This window comes from Malus domestica, chromosome 15 (genome assembly GCF_042453785.1).
Source record: "Malus domestica chromosome 15, GDT2T_hap1".
Lineage (NCBI taxonomy): Eukaryota > Viridiplantae > Streptophyta > Magnoliopsida > Rosales > Rosaceae > Malus > Malus domestica.
The window spans coordinates 4,820,729-4,837,332 of NC_091675.1; the positions used below are offsets into that span (position 1 = coordinate 4,820,729).

Sequence of the window (16,604 nt, forward strand, 5' to 3'; positions counted from 1 at the left end):
ACAACCTTGCAAGTCATAGACTCATATTTTTGGTTATTTGTGCTAGTTTTTTCGCTTCCTACCCGGGAATACTTTATGTACCTTCCTCAGTAATCTCTCTTTGCCCCAACAGGACGAGAAGTTATATTAATTGTATGTACCAAATATATCACGTTATCTATGTTTTGTATACCAACTTAACCACGCGGTTACGTATGAAAGATAAGTGGGTTGCTCCCAACTCTACCCTTTTTGTTCATGTTCCGGGTGGAAGTCCCCCAGTGGGTAGAAATTCTTCAAAAATGAGTCATGGGTCTCTTTTTCAGTTCGTGATCCCAAATTGTAGAGTTGTGAAATGCTGATTTTTTATGCTGTTAAAATTTAAGAAACAATTTTTGTCAAAAAAAAAAAAAAAAAAAAAAAAAAAGCTCTCATTTATAAATATTTTTTAACATATCCGTCATAGATCTAGCTATACATTTTTCGTGTAGCTTGCCATTTATCCACATATATATACACGTGAGATCTGAAATATGTTCTGAATTCAAATTCCCTTCTCATATGGAGAAAAGAGACAAGTAACACAAATGGCTCTACTTTCTTCATCTTCTCACAAATATTAACCATTTGGTATTAATTATTCTTAATTTTATGTATTAACTATTATAGTTGATTGTCTGTAACATTACACATCGTCCAGGGGGGTGGATTCTCTAAGCCTTATCTATACATGCCCACCTTCAATTAGCACAAGGCTTTTTATGAGCTCACTGACTTCGGGTTCCATCGGAACACCGAAGTTAAGCGAGAAAGGGGCCAGAACATTTCCACGATGGGTGACCCATTGTGAAGTTTTGCTCCCGTGAGTTCCCAGAAACTAAATCGTGAGGGCGTGGTCGGGGCCCAAAGCGGACAATATCGTGCTACGGTAGAGTCGAGCCCGGGTCAAGATGTGACATTGTCAATACTAAAACAATGGTAATACCAGGGAGATCAAATTTTTTAAACCAAAATTGCAATTAAGTGATGCGGTTGTATATGATTGAATTATTAATTAAGTGTCAATTAACGTGCTTATTTCTTATTGATGACACCTCATTTAGTTTAAAATTTTGGTCTCCTTAACATTATATATTCCTGAAACAATGTCGCACGAAGCTTAGAAATCCATCTGCCAAATTCCAATGAACTGTACTTTCACATATGTTTTTGGATCTCCATCATCAGAATCTGACATCGAAGATTGTATTCTCAATATTTATGCAAACTAGAACAATTAACATGAAGATAGTTATTAAATATTATTAATTATATTCCGTGTCCAAGGGGGTCGCATGCCTTAACGTTCATCAGTACAGCCTGCGTATTGAGTTCATACGTGTTCATAACAATCTGATCAGAGGATTCTCTCCTCGTGATCGAAACTGGAATTTATTTAACTTAATTAATAAACCCCATTACAAAGTTAGGGAATTAAATTAATTAGTATACATTCATTCTGCACATTTTATATAGCTGTTAAATTATATATTATATATCTCGATAATAATTAACAATTAAAAAATGAAAAGGGAAAGCAAGTACGACAGTTTCCTGCTGCTGTTGTGTCATAGAAGTGGAAAGAGCTTCTGCAGGTCAAGACCAATATCAATTCCATTATAAACAATGGGAGCATACATCCACATATCATCTGAGCCTAAAAGCTGCAATATACAACCAAGAAAATTAATCAATAATCAAAGCCATATGACCGCTTAATTTAATTTGGCGAAGAAATTTGACAATTTGGTAAAGATAAATGTCCAAAAATAAAATTGGTTACAAACTTTAATAAGAACTATAACTGAAAGACACTAAACAGACTATAAACAGTGTGTAAACCATGATTTAGTACTCTATTATTGTCTGTTTAGCATCCTCTAGTTCTTATTTTAATTAACAGTTTGTCACTTGTTCTATTTGTGCATACTTCTGCAGTTAAAAGTGTAACAATTATTATTAATTACCTTGATTTGGAGCTGCAAAAAGTTGACATAGTGAACTGCCTCTTCAAGCATTGTGCTGATGTCAACCTTTGTTCCATTAGGGACAAGATGCTGTAGGGTTCTTAGTCTCTCGTTGATTCTCTCTCTTCTTTTCTGCAAGATCCAATCAAAACTTTAATCGTAAGAAACTGTATGGGCATTCTTGATAAACATTTCGTTTTTAGTTTTCAAAGATATTGCGTAATTACTTACCCTAGCATAGAGGCTCTGGGGATCAGTTGCAGACCCTCTATTGGCTCTGGTCTTCCCATTCAAGTTTAGGGCAGATGAAGATTTGGGGTCTGAAGTTTCTGCTCCATTGATCTCCAGAGAACCATTATCATCCTCAGAGGTGCAAGAACTTGTGCTCTCCAGCCTCTCTTCTTCATCTTTGACTTTCACATTTGAATTACCCTTTTGCCCCTTCTTTGGCCTTACATTATTTTTCTTACTTTTCTCTGCCTGCAATGTGTGGAATTCACAGTTAGAAAACTGCTTCACAAATACTAGAACCAACCAAGGCATTGATCTAAAGTTCGAATCTTTAAATGATGCTTACATCTTTCGAAATATGAGGTTTCTTCTTCGGATTGCAGTTGGATGCATCATTGTTGGATTTTCCCGGCGCATCATGCACCCTTTTGAGCCGCAATTCCTTTTCAGGAACCGAAACAACAGCCGGTTGGCTATCACTGCTGGAATCCTCTTTGTTGCACTCACTTCCATGCATCACAATGTTGGAAAAATCCGGGACGAAGGAGGCGAAACTCTTTTCATCATGATTCATATAAACATCCATGGATTCAGAGACATCAATATTACTCACTAGGAAATTGCAAGAATTTCTAAAGTAGCAATTTTCCTGGTTCAGCATGGCAGTGAAATTGCCATGATTATTATTACCATAGTTGCAACTTTCTTGAGAAGAAAGATAGACATTAGAGTTGGGACTATCTGAAGAAGGAAGGTGAGAAAAAGTTTCAACTCCAGGAATATTAGGGTAAAAAGTTTCTAGGGTTTCAAATCCCATTCCCTCATTGTGCTGGAAAGGGAATGAATTTCCCTGGGAAAGAAAATGTGGTGTGAACTCAACCTCTTCGGAGGAAAACAACCTGCTCAAGGATTCCCATTCCCCATCAGCAAAAACACCAACGGCTTCCATTTTTTTTCGGAGTAGAAAGATCCTTTTCAATCCCCTTCCTTTTTTCCAGGAGAAAAAGAGGATCCCGACAAAATCGATGAAACGGAAGAGGAAAGAAAGAGCACTGGCCTTCTGTATATTTTGTTTAGCTCAAATGTTTGCACTGAGGATAAGCAAGGAAGTAGAAACACTTATATACTCAACCCTAGGGGCCGTCGGCCCCCCTTGCAACAGAATTTGACTTGCAATTATAAAATGCAATTCTTAATTCCCAATGATTGTTGTTGGGATGGGGGGTTTGTCCTAGTTCTCTGTAACTGATATCAGGAGTCCACTCTAGGCCCACAACCAGGCAAAGTACAGCTCATGAGAAAGCCAAGTTCATGCAATGATGTGATTAAAATAAGAAGAAGGTCCAACGGGATTAAACCACATAAGACCTTGAGGAAAGCTCAAAACTGGTGTCATTAGGAACAAAAAACGAGTCCAAGCAAAATGATTGAAAGGTCAGTTAATTAGTGATTTGTTTAATAATTAGGTTTAGGGTTCTCTAAACTAATACAAATCATAATAATTAGGTTTAGGGTTTTCTTAACCAATACAAATCATATATGTACACTAAGGGGTGAGAGATTTGGACTAAACTACTTAATGGGTCATTGATAATAATTTGGTTTTGAACTCGTCATCTACCGGAGTTAAACTTAATTAAGACCTCTCACTTACAAGTAAAGAGTACCATACGAAGTGACCACCTCATACAGTCGGGGTATCCAGTGTAGGGTTCTCTAAACTAATTAAGTTGTGATAATGCTTAAGACTGAATTGAGAAAGTAATTAACAAGAGCATGCGCAAACTACTTTTCAAAAAATCAGAACGTGGATGGTGTGTTGCTGAATATTAGAATACAATAGAAACCATTAGAATTGTTGGCGGAATAAATTAAGAAAAATAGGGACGGCCGATTTTGGAGAAGGACATCGTGGGAGCTCTCTAAAGAACTCAAAACCCCGACAAGGGAACCGCAGAACTCGCTCTTTGTCTTCACCTTGTAAACCCTAAAAACTCACACTGTTATATATGTATATATCTAATCTACCGTCAAGCTAGCATTATACAATCTGTAAAGTTAAATGTCTGGTTACAAGTTCAACTCATCATCCTCATCTCTTCCATATCTCTAAGTACTTCAAAAGTGATCAGCATCTGTTTTTGGCCTGCCATTTGATCTACTGCTTTAAACTAGCTAGGTTATGCCATTGTTCAAAATAGTTGCGGATTTGGAATTTTTTTTTATGAGAAAAAATGTAAAACCCTAGGAATTTTCATTTATTTTCTAGCTATGCCTCTTTGGGACATGTCATCCAGCAGTTTTCTCTATGTCTCATAAAGAGAAATGCTAAGGAGACTCTCAAAGTGAAACTTTCATGAATTTTCTGCTAACAATTTAACATTAATTCTTATACCACCATTACAAAATATTACGTAAAAAATATGAGATGACAGAAAATTTATAAAGAACCTCACTTTTAAGAAAGTCTATTTAGCATTTATCTTCTAGAAAATAAGAACAAAACAAAGAGTAGTTTGGGTATTTTAATGAGTGGCAAGGATGGTACGACCATATATTTGGGTTAACAGCCATCACTGACTCCAAAACTTGTCAATAATCACAGCCTTCAAGATTTTGAACTTGGTGCATTGTTTTAAGAGCGTAATCAAACCTTTGTTAATGTTGATGGGAATTGGAAACATAATGATCTATCATGAAAATATTCTCTTACTAGACACACATAAAAATGCTCCCTCCGCACAATCACAAGTTTTGTATTCTTAATTGAATAATGTATGGCAGCATAAGCATCTTACATTAGGAAACTATATATGAATCAAAACTATCGATGAAGTTGAGTCTTATCTAATGTGTATTACAACTTCAATATGGTAACATATAAATTTGATAAAATAAAATTAGGGATATTTTGGATGCGGTCCCTAATCCTTAACATTTTTTTTATTAAAACCTTAATAGTATTCAAAGTTTGATCAAGGTCCATTGACTTTGTACACCTCATTATATTACTATTAATATATATATATATATATATTTATAGTTTTGACATTAATTGTTTGATATTTTATGAGATTTATAATCCTATAAATTTTAAATCTCTCATTATAATACTATTAGAAACGGTTACAATAAAAAAATTCAAATATTTTGATTGAATAAATGGATAAAAACTATGTAAAAATAAGAAATAATAAATGGCAAAATAATGTATCCATAGTGTTAAAAAAATTGGTACATTTCACATATAACAAAGTGGTACATTAATAAAGAAGAATGTGTACATTAGAAATAAATTAGGGTATAGATAAAAGATTAAAAATTATGAATACAAATGAATTTTTTAAAATATAAGCGCTAAAAGAAATTAATACATGAGTACAAAATAAAACTAAAAAGAAAATACTACAAATTAAAAAAAAAAATGTTGCAAATTAAAAGTGGGTACAAACTAAAAATATAAATATATGATACAAAGTTTAGGCATAAAACATAAATATACCATATGTAATTTTTCTATTATTGATCAAATATACAATGTCACGTGACGGTATACACATGGGTACAAACACAAATAAAACTTTAAAAAATATGGGCACAAAAAGAAACTAATATATGGGTACAAATTAAAAATGAAAGAAAATTGGTACAAATTAAAAAATATTTGTAAATTAAAAATAGGTACAAACTAAAAATAAAAATATATGATAAAAAATTTAGCCATAAATATAAATATACTAATTGTAACATTTTTAACATTAAAGGAATATATTTAAAAATAAAAATATTTTATTATTCAAATAATTAATTATGTTATTAATACCCAAGGACCTTGATAAAAAATTGAAAATGACTAGGATTTTAATCATTGAAAATGTCTAGGGTTCTCTAAATTGAAAATAACAAAAAAAATGATGTGAACCTAATTGTCCCATAAAATTATATATGAACTTTGTTAAATATATAACAAAATTAGTATGACGTCGATCGATAAATTATTAGAGAGGTAATCCACAATGTATTATATAATAATCCAGTATAACTCGATCTATAGATGGTTGTTTTGTTATGTCGACAGTGAGTTTTACTTTTAAGATTCGATTAAGCAGCCAACTGCAAAGCCTTCTAGCTAGGGTTTTGGGGGTATGAACAGAGAACACGTACCCAACTGTCCCTCACTAAAACTTCTTTATCCAGCTGCTGCGCGTCTTGTGCTGGAGTTCTCAAGTCCCACGCGTCAGAAAGAGACCATTTTTCTGCATATATTATTAGGCACTGTATATCGGTTGTTGGAACGAAAGTTCGATAATGTCTTCATTATATTTTGGAAATTCGGTACCGGCCATTGCACGACGTTTGAAAGTTTGAAGAAACAAAAATAAAAACTTTATACCCTAGAAAAAAGCACATAAGCAAAGTAATTGTTTGGGGAATAAAATCTACACACCCATAATTTGAAAACTCCTACAAATCTGATTTTATTCCTTAATCAGAGAAAATAAAACTCCGTCTGGCCAATGCATACATTCTCCTCCTCCCACAAATTCAAGGGTTAACAAATCCAAAGAATAACAACTATATTATCTGTTTGTGTTTCATCAACTACCAAAACTAAACCTAATTGATTCATGGTTTTTGTCCTAAGCTCAAGCCACGTGCCCTTTCGCACCAATGATTTCATTCTTTTGGTTTTTTCTCCTTCCTAAAAAAATTGTAAACTTGCATTAGGATTTACCTAAAAAAGCATGCATAGCCATTAAGCAAATAGCTAGGCTAGCGCTTGGTCATGTCCTTCTATCGCAAAAATGTTATTTTTATCATCTAATTGTACCATCATTTGAATCTTCTTTTAAATAGACATGAGATTCACATTGTATTAGACTCTACATAGAGATGGTACAAACGATGATGCAAATAAATGGTAAGGGAAGCATATGTTTTTAAGCATAGTAATGATTTCTCACACTTTTATTTTCTCTCAACACACCTATATCAATTTTTTGTAGTTGAATTGAATAAATCAACAAACAATTAATGAACAAAAGAGAATAAAGATGTGTTGAGGCTATATGACTGTAGATATACACACATCTTTGATAAGAGCAATTAAAGTTAGGTGCTTAGATGGTGTGAAGTATAAATAATAACCCTATATCATATATCATGCAACGTGTGCAATCATAGGGTTTTTGAAAGATGAAAAAAATTGCCAGCATGGGAACAGCACGTTGCTGTTCGTGAGGAATTTGTGTTCATGCATGATTGATACCCTCATTTAATGTCACTTACTCACCTTATTATAATTTGAGAGAACGATTTTATCGTATCACTTAATGATATTGTCACTTAATATTTATTATTTTAATGTTATTTATTCATCTATTATAATGTGAGAGAACAAAAGTATCGTGTCATTAATTAATACAACACTTAATATTTAGTTGCAATTTGATTCGTTGATTCAACATTATGAACTGTCATTTGATGGTTTCCAATTTAATTAGCTCATTATTTGCAAACATAATCATACAATCGATAATTGAAACTGGATTAGTAAAATTATTAAATTACAAAGAAAAGTGATCCCGATGTCTCATATTTTAGTTACCACTTAAAATGTATTACTTATAATTGTGCCAAACATTTGAAATGAGTAGACATTGTGCCACTAAGTGATTTGGAAAACCAAGGGTAATGCATAAAGAGATTTAATGGATTTTTGCAATAGTTAGATCTTGCATAAATTAAACTCGTACCATTGAGTGATACATATTATTGTAACCAAATTCTGATAGTACATGACTTGAGCATCAAATTTAATTAAAAATTGTAAAGCATATAGACGTATAATGTCAAAGTAGCTTGTATTTTTAACCACTCTTGTAACCAGTTAATTAAAAATCACACGTCCATTGCATTTTTAGCTTGATAGGGAGAGTTAATGGAGACTTAATCGGGAATAAAAAAAGCACTAATCCTTTGAAAATGATCACAAGGATACGCTTTCTATTAAGGGAACTAGCATATGGGCACACATAAAGTGTGTGAGAAAATTTTTTATTTTTGTTTTTGAAATTGAAGGAGAAAGGAAGAGAGTGATAGAGAATGTGGGAGCATAAAGCTTTTTTATTTTATTTTTATAATTAGAGATATGTTATGATTACATATAGATGACGTTTTGAAAAAAAAAACAGTAAAATTTGTTTGTGTAAAATTACATTTCTGCCCTATATTTTTTATTCATGTTTTAATTAGAAAGTTAAACTGGTAATTTCATAGAGTTTTGGTTGACAATGATGTTTTATTAATTAGTATAAAAGATAAAAAGGTGCATTAATCCTATTAAATTAATAAGATTATTAGGGAATAAAGATGCATTAATCTTTCTAATTAAATTACTTAAGGCAAGGCGCTATGCTTGTCGTTGTCCTATTCTTTTGCTTTTTGTTGTTCCAACTTCATATATAGCACATCGATTAAGTATCAAATTAACAGTTGGTTTGACAAAATACAAAGTCATGCAGATTCTGGACAATGTCAAATGCCAAACTAGCATAGCTTGATAAATTTTGATTATTAATTGTTATCGTAGCCAATCGGTTAAAAGATAATATTTTGATACTGACTAGCCGATAATCATTATATTATACTAACTTTGTGATGTGGCCACATTCACCTTTTTGCATAACCGAGTGTTGATTAATGGAGAATAAAACCCAGCACCTAACTTAATACATTTATTTTAGCCTTATAATACTTCTTAATTACTTTTTAAATACTATAACACTTTGAAGTCAAAGACTGTTGGCTTTCTAGGTCGGACATAATGTACGAAAAACAATATCTTAATCTTATCAACTTCAAAAATACTATCTTAGACCATTTTTAATTGAGACGCCAAATTTCAGTTTTATATCTGAAAAGTCTCACATTCCAAATGATTTCAAATTAAAATGTTATTTTAGTTACTTATAAAATTAAGTGAGTCAAATTTGAAATAATCAATAAGTGAAGAAAAATAAAGAAATATGTAAGCCCGTAAAAAAAAAAGAAAACAAAACTTTTGATGTCGTCTTCAAATTTAGCAGCAATGGCATCTCATTTAAAACTGAAAATCACCTTTTTAATCGTCAGAGCAGTCCAAATAAAATTTATAACATCTTCTATGAAGATGCTCTTAATCAGTTGGCCAAACCCGAATATGCTCAATTCCATTCATGGTTTGGATAAAGAGCATCTACCAAGAATGGAGGGATGCAATTCGAGAATATTATTTTTCTATTGAAGGAGGAAAATTATTCAAACTTGATGTCCCTTCAAATATTGAAGAGAAAAATACGAGATAACTGAGATAATTTCACTTTGGCGACTTGATGTTTAAATCATCTGTTGATAAAATATTACCAGATTCATAAGTGAAACAGAAAAACAACTTATCTCTGCATAGTACCAAAGTGTTTTTTAGCTCTTCAATCACCCAATGAAAACACACCGATAATCAACCGTACGCCCCTGCTAACAATCAAGTTGGTTTCTTGAAAATATGCAGCCCCAAAAGAAACCATGCTCATGCATCTCCGCTAACTAGAACAAACAATGGTTTCTCCCCCAATCGTTCCCGACCCTGAAACGATCCATAAAAGCACATCAGTAGTGCATTTAATGTACCAAAATATACAACGAAAATCCAGATTCCGTCTTAAGCATCAACAAGTCAAGGGTGTTTTAATGTCATACCTTTAGTTCTGGCAATTCAATTACACAGGCACACTCAACGACATGCACCCCTACACGCTCTGCAACAGAAAAAGCAAACATGTGAGTTGTGCAAGGCCTCATATCCCTGAGCCAAATGTGAAACTGACAATACACAATCACAATGCTTGCAGCGGCAGACTTAAAACATTGAAATAATGCATTAAACTAGTGCCTGAATTCTCATTGTCACCATGTTGCCACGGAGTAGATTTTGTCCCCTCCTATTCTCATCCCCTTCCCTCCCCTCCTCACACACTTTGCTTTTTGTCTTATTGTCTCTATAAAAAAATCAATATAAGATGTTGATGTGGCTTAACCGTAACCGTTCAAGTAGGAAGGGAGGGAAGGGGAGAGAATCCTTCTCCTGTTGCCACACCCTTGCTTCTGTCTAGAGAATTTAACTTCTTTTTTTTTTTTTTTGGTCAATAGCTAGAGAATTTAACTTAAATGCATGAAGGCTTTTGATTAAAAAGACAGTCAAATTCTTCCACTGACCGTCTATTAGACCATGCGTTGAGGTAAAATTTTGTGCTGAATTCCCAATCTACATTTGAATTGGTCGTATGCCTAAATTTCTAAATAGACCCCTTCCTACATCGAGATGTGAACCTGTTTTATGCTATGCGTCTGAATTCCCGCCCAAATGGGAATAAAAGTTGAGGGAAAAAATTCCAACCATAAACACTTAAGACATAAAGTTTGTGGTTTGATAAACTACCAAGAAGCCTGATGGCAGCACCCAAGGTTCCCCCAGTTGCAATGAGGTCATCTATGATCAAGGCACGTTCACCGGCTTCTACAGCTCCCACGTGCATCTCTATTTTATCTGTTCCATACTCCAAAGAGTACTCTTCAGAAATAACCTTCCCTGCAGAACCATAAACATATGAGATTACATTCCATCTTGAGAATTATATTTATTGAAAGCACATGATACTTGACGGGTAAATAAAATGTAAAATAAACATAGCAGAACTTGACTGTTTATGATATCTTAAACAATTGGCGGTTGGAAAAGCCACAAGATCCAATAACACTACTTCTCATGCAAAGGAGCAAACTTTCTGAAGGAAAAAAGATATTTAACCCAGCGCTTGTTATATTCGTTGTGATATTTTTAAAGCAACGGTGAATTTTGGCGTCTATGTGAATGTCTGATTTTGATTTAATTTATGGGCGTTGAGAGGATTACCCTTCTTGTTTTATCAAAAGTGATGCAAAATCACTATTCAAGGGCATAAACACTCATTCCTGTTACTCTCAACGTAACTATGTATAGCACTATGTCCAACATATGGCTAAAGAACTAGACTGTAACTGGATCAGTTAGCATTTGCATTGTAACAAAAGATGTATACATGATCAATCCATCATGTGAGTTAAATAAAAAATAATGTTGTGAATTTTATCACAAAGACATTTTAACGAGATGGAGTAAAAATTAAATTATCCTAATTCTCCCAGTAAGCCAGTCACTAACCAATGAATCCCTCGAATCCCTCCTACAGAGAAACTTCTCAAAGCTAAAAAAATTATGCAGTTTAAAAGGAGGAAAAGGAAAAGGGGGTGATAGATTACCAGGCAACTTCTTTGGCTTCCTCAAGGGCACAAATTTTGCCCCAATGGCCAAGGCAATAGGAGGGCCAAATATAAAACCTCTAGCTTCAACACCTGCGTTATGTCATAATAAAATTTCAGACCATAAACACAACCCGACGTTCAGTATATACAACGAAACAGCCACTAAATCAATAAGAACCACCTAAGCTAAAATTCTACACAACTGCAATGCCAGAATGCTGAAGACTATGCTCTGGATATGGTTTAGTTTAAAAAAATAAAAGGAACTAAATTTGCGCATAAATGACATACTTATCCATAAAAGTTTATCTCATAAGTGACCACCAATCATAGGTGGTGCGCAACTGAACTGCCCTTAAAATTTCGTGAACAAGCAAATTCAGGGTAAACTGGCTAAAAGTGAAAGATCGTGTATTGAATTACCTGCAACAACAGAGATTTCTTTGTCTTTGTACCTCTCAACAAACAAATCAATAGTATCCTTGAAAGCCTTGGTATCCAGGAGCAATGTGGTAATATCCTGGAACAAAATCCCTGCCGCAAAAAGTCAAGTCAAGCATAACTCACATATTCAAACACCAAAACACCTCCATTCGAGGCCAGAAATCAACTAAAACCCAGAAATTACAGACTACCCAGATGACAAATTGGACCCAACAGTGAGTTAAAACCTCCAAAACCTGATCGAATCGAGTCGAACCCACTAGAGAAAAACATATTTCTACTTACATATGAGAAAGCAAAAACTAAGATGCTGTAAAATAATGCAAAATAATTGAATTACAAACAGCATAATATGTTTAAAAAAGAAGTACCTGGCTTGGGGAAGTTCGGAATGACTCTGATAGCAGATGAAATTCTAGCAAGGCGAAGATCCTGACCGTCTTCCGCCGCCATTGCTTCAACTTTCAGTGCTTCACTCTTACCCACTAACCACACAAGGGAAAACAGAGAGGCTCAGAAATTATATAGTCACAATCTTGCACCTTTTTTTTTTTTTTTTGAGAAAAATAAATAAAAATATCCACCAACCCCATGAATTTTATTTTTCATATGACCAAATTACCCATTGCTTGACAAAAAAAAAAGAAGGAAAACACTGGAAAATTTCTGAAATTTAATTGAAATTACGATGCCCTAAGCTTAAAGATCCATCCTTATTCAAAACAACACTGACAATTAACATGCTAAAATACACATTTTATAATTCATCGATAGATTCAGGGCTGAGGATTTGCAGGATTTAGAGCATTACCAGAGCAGCACGGGGGAGGGCGGGCGGATCGGTAATTTGGGAAACGAATGAAGGGAAGCGCGGCGGCGGCGGAGGACAAAGTTTTAGCTGCGGGAGTGCGGAAGGCTACGGCGGGTGAGAAAGTGAAGGAATTCGACGAGAAAAGTGAGATGGTTTGAAGTTGAAGCATCAGAACAAAATAGCAACGGGCCCGTCAACTCTCAACGAGCAGCAGCGGGCTTTTCGGTTTCACGCAAGTTTGATGTTAAACTCGTAACTCGCAACGCATATGGAAAATGTTGGTCAGGCCGCTCGGGGCCCTGTCCAAAATTTATAAAAAAATCCATTTTTTAGATAGTTTTTATTTTTAAAAAAAATAAGACAATATATTAGTACTAGAAAATAATAACGTAAATCAAAACAAAATAACTTTTAGGACTCAATGTAAGTTTACAAATTTAAATAAGTAAAAAGAGTTACAAATATAATCTTCACTAAATAATAAAAAACAGTTTAATCTTACGCAACCAAATAAAGAAAAATGGAACTTTAACGAAAAGCTCCCGTTACTGTTCACTTTAACGAAAAATCATATTTTTACATTAAAAAGTCAATCATATTACTAATCACTATACATTTTATTTTGTCATTATCATTCAAACTCAAAGTTTTCAAGCTCTTTTCATTAGTTTTCCTAAAAAAAAAGCTTCAAAAACTCTAACTTTAAAGTTTCACTTGAATATATAGCATTATTATACAATAAAATTAAAAAGAAAATCGTTTTTTAAGGTGTTGTTATTGGCTCTCATACTATCTCATTGTGCACTCCAAATTTTTTTATTTAGAAATAAAAAAATTTACACTTATAAAAAGTACACTATAAGATTTTAAAATGCTAATAAAAGAATATTTTTAATATATAACATTATTACATATAAATATAAGATACCAAAAATTTTTTGGAGGCTCTGTACGATTGCACATTTCACTTCCCCCCAACGCCACCTCTGTGTTGGTCATATGAAAAATTATTGTTTCGTGATTTGTTAAGATGCACTATTGTAGTATGACGGCACTCACAATATTGATTTACTAATTCACATGTTATAGTATAATTCGATTAATATGATAGACATTAAATGTACAGTCAATAAATTAAATTCACCTGTTAAATTATAGGTAACTTTGTAATATTATTTGACAATGTGATTGTGGCTTATCGTATGTAAATTTATCTCGCGAAGAAAGAACAAAGTTATTGAATTTGGAATTGAAGGTAAAACGCTACTCTTTTTGTTTGTTTGTCAGTACATAAGCAATAAACAGAACTGTGCATGAAGGGAAAAATTATTTCCACTAGGGTGTGGTTGATGCTGTGGGCGGCGGAAAGGCATGCTATCTTTACATCATCACTTTTATAAAATATTTAAGTCCAGCAATAGTTTTTGGCATATTGGAGCTGGAAAAGGAGCAGCGCGGACCCTATTCATATGCATGCTTCAATTCCTCATGATTCATGCTGCCACTATTTTATTGTTGTGCAGGAGAAAGTAGGGTATTGGCGGCGAAATGATTGTGAATATTCCTTACACATACCGACTTAAATTCTCGAGTTTTTAGTAAAAATGTTGTTTGAGATTGTCATAATTCATCACTCTGGTCATTGAAATTTAAAATTGTTAAAAGTGTTTCCTACCTTCAATCATTATAGAATTTATGTGAAAAATCTCAATTAAATTGAAGAAACCACAAATTCAAGTGAAGGAGTTGATTTGACAAAAATACCCTCAATTATACGAAGATTTCTCACTGAATGATCAAAACCATTTTTATCGATTTTAAATCTCGAAGATAAAAGTGAAGAGTTACCAATCTCAATAGATTATTTTAGCTAAAAGGCCTTAAATTCTCCGGTGTTATGTAAATTGATGTGTATTTACACGTACTTATTTGCAGAAAGTGATTTTTCCACGTTATAGTTGTTGGACCTCGAAACTTTAGCAAAATGGGCCTTGGGCTTATATCCAATGGGTTTCGATCAAAATACCTCATATACCAAATAGTTCACTTTACAAGTACAACTGAGTAGGCCCACTGACGTAAACGCAAGGAAAGGATGAAAGGGTTCAGACAGCGTATGCCGCCTTTGTAACTGTACTAAACCGCGCGTCAACATATCTCAAAGCGGCCCCTTCCTAGCTTCTTCCACATGCAAACCCACCGTCACACGGTTCCAAACACCCCACAACTTTTTTCATCACATTTTCTATTTTCTTCTGCTGCACATCACTAGCAGTTCACACGAAATTATTTAAACTCCCCAGTTGGTTGTAGAATTTTCCCTCGAACTCACGTCGATAACGATATATATTTGTGATGATTTTAACAATTAGTGTTATCGTAATTTACTGTGACATTGTACAAAAGTTAATGTGCTTACGAAGAAAAAAATCTTTAAGCTTTTGACATGAAAGTATAATTTTATATTGCAGATAGACTTGCCAGATCTAATCTAATCAGTAATCACATACGTCAGAAAAATCATGTGTCGCATGTTTTTTTTTTTTTTTTTTAAAGTCGCATTTTGTTAAGCGGGGGAATCTTGGGGATGCTTCTAAATTAATTTCTTATTTTTCTTTTGACAAATATGGAAGTCGTGTTTTGTATATCTGGGTATGGTTGATTAAGTAGAAATTTAGAATTAAGCGCTCGTTTACCGGCTGCTCGCTAAACGAAACGACATCGTAGGTAAGCAGTGACTTCACCTTCCCAGTTCTCTACCTATTCACTACTCTTAACACTTATCTTTGCATGCCCAAGCCACCTCTATTCCTTTTTTCGTTTTTTCTGCTTTGTTTTTACTTGTCGTTTCAACAAGTGGTTAACCGCATGATGTTCTTATATCTCGCTTAAAAAATTAAATATAATTAATAATTCTTAAATAGTTGCAAAACGGCATCTACTTTGTGGGTGCCCCTGTATATATATGTATGGTAGCGTAGCAACATCCAAATTGCAAAACATGATTTTCAATGCCATGTGTCGTCGTCCTCAACCCCGTAGAAATACGCGTAGAACACATGTCACGACGTAAGAGAATTAATTTTATTTCTATTAAAATATAAATTCGTTATTTATTTATATCGCAATAGACAGATTAATTATACCACATGACCTGATTGTGCTCAACAATTTCTTCCTAACTCATGGGTACGTGTTCTTCATCTTCTTTTGTGATGTCGAACCCTAAATCTCGGGTCGAGTTCTTCTTAGCCAAAAAGCAACTTATTAATGATGTTATTTTAATTAGAATTAAGAGGAAATGTAGATAAACTCAAAGGGTAGGCCATGCCTCTCTGTTGAGTGTCCTTATTTCTTAATGCAGTTGCCATAAGGCAGCAACCGGCCTGGCCCTTGAGTACGAGGCCATATGGCAGCTCCTTGTCCCTCATAACTTATAGGTGGAGTGTGAGCTTCGAATCCCATACGCGTCCACGTAAATTTCTTAGGGATTAAGGCATTCATTTCTTTCAAGTAACAAATACTCACACTTTTCTTAAAATTGTAACATTTGTGACTAATTGTTGACTGTAATTTACACTGCATCTCGAGTACAAATTATTTTCGCTTCTCAGTCCAGCTTAGTGCAATATTAATTATGACATAGAATAGAAAAACGACAATTAACCCATGAGGTTAAATGTTGTTCTTGGGGGAAAATGGGTAAAAAATTGTAAAGAAAAATATCTTAGTGATGAACCGACGATAAAAGCAAAAACAAGTGACTAGGTCAGCAGATATAAATATAGTCGGCA

At 33.8% G+C, this 16,604-nt stretch overlaps 2 protein-coding genes across 3 annotated transcripts; both read right to left on the reverse strand.

Moving 5' to 3' along the window:
* Window positions 1-1,368: 1,368 nt before the first annotated feature.
* Window positions 1,369-3,288, reverse strand: LOC103455906 (transcription factor RSL2-like). The gene is made up of 4 exons (XM_008395521.4): window positions 2,563-3,288; window positions 2,217-2,465; window positions 1,986-2,117; window positions 1,369-1,682 (listed from the first exon to the last, which is right to left on the reverse strand). The coding sequence occupies exons 1-4, from the start codon at window positions 3,163-3,165 to the stop codon at window positions 1,587-1,589; spliced, it is 1,080 nt and encodes a 359-aa protein (XP_008393743.2). The 5' UTR covers window positions 3,166-3,288; the 3' UTR covers window positions 1,369-1,586.
* Window positions 3,289-9,476: 6,188 nt separating this feature from the next.
* LOC103455905 (adenine phosphoribosyltransferase 1-like) lies at window positions 9,477-13,145 on the reverse strand. Of its 2 annotated transcripts, none has more exons than XR_011575750.1 (7): window positions 12,811-13,086; window positions 12,371-12,484; window positions 11,979-12,089; window positions 11,553-11,645; window positions 10,405-10,842; window positions 9,954-10,362; window positions 9,477-9,840 (listed from the first exon to the last, which is right to left on the reverse strand). XR_011575750.1 is itself a non-coding variant. In XM_008395520.3 (7 exons), exons 1-7 carry the CDS (start codon window positions 12,977-12,979, stop codon window positions 9,784-9,786), a joined length of 753 nt encoding a protein of 250 aa, XP_008393742.2. In that variant the 5' UTR covers window positions 12,980-13,145; the 3' UTR covers window positions 9,477-9,783. The 2 variants fall into 2 exon arrangements, 1 of the variants encoding a protein (XP_008393742.2); XM_008395520.3 differs by having other exon boundaries at window positions 9,954-10,012; window positions 10,693-10,842; window positions 12,811-13,145.
* Between the last annotated feature and the right edge of the window lie 3,459 nt (window positions 13,146-16,604).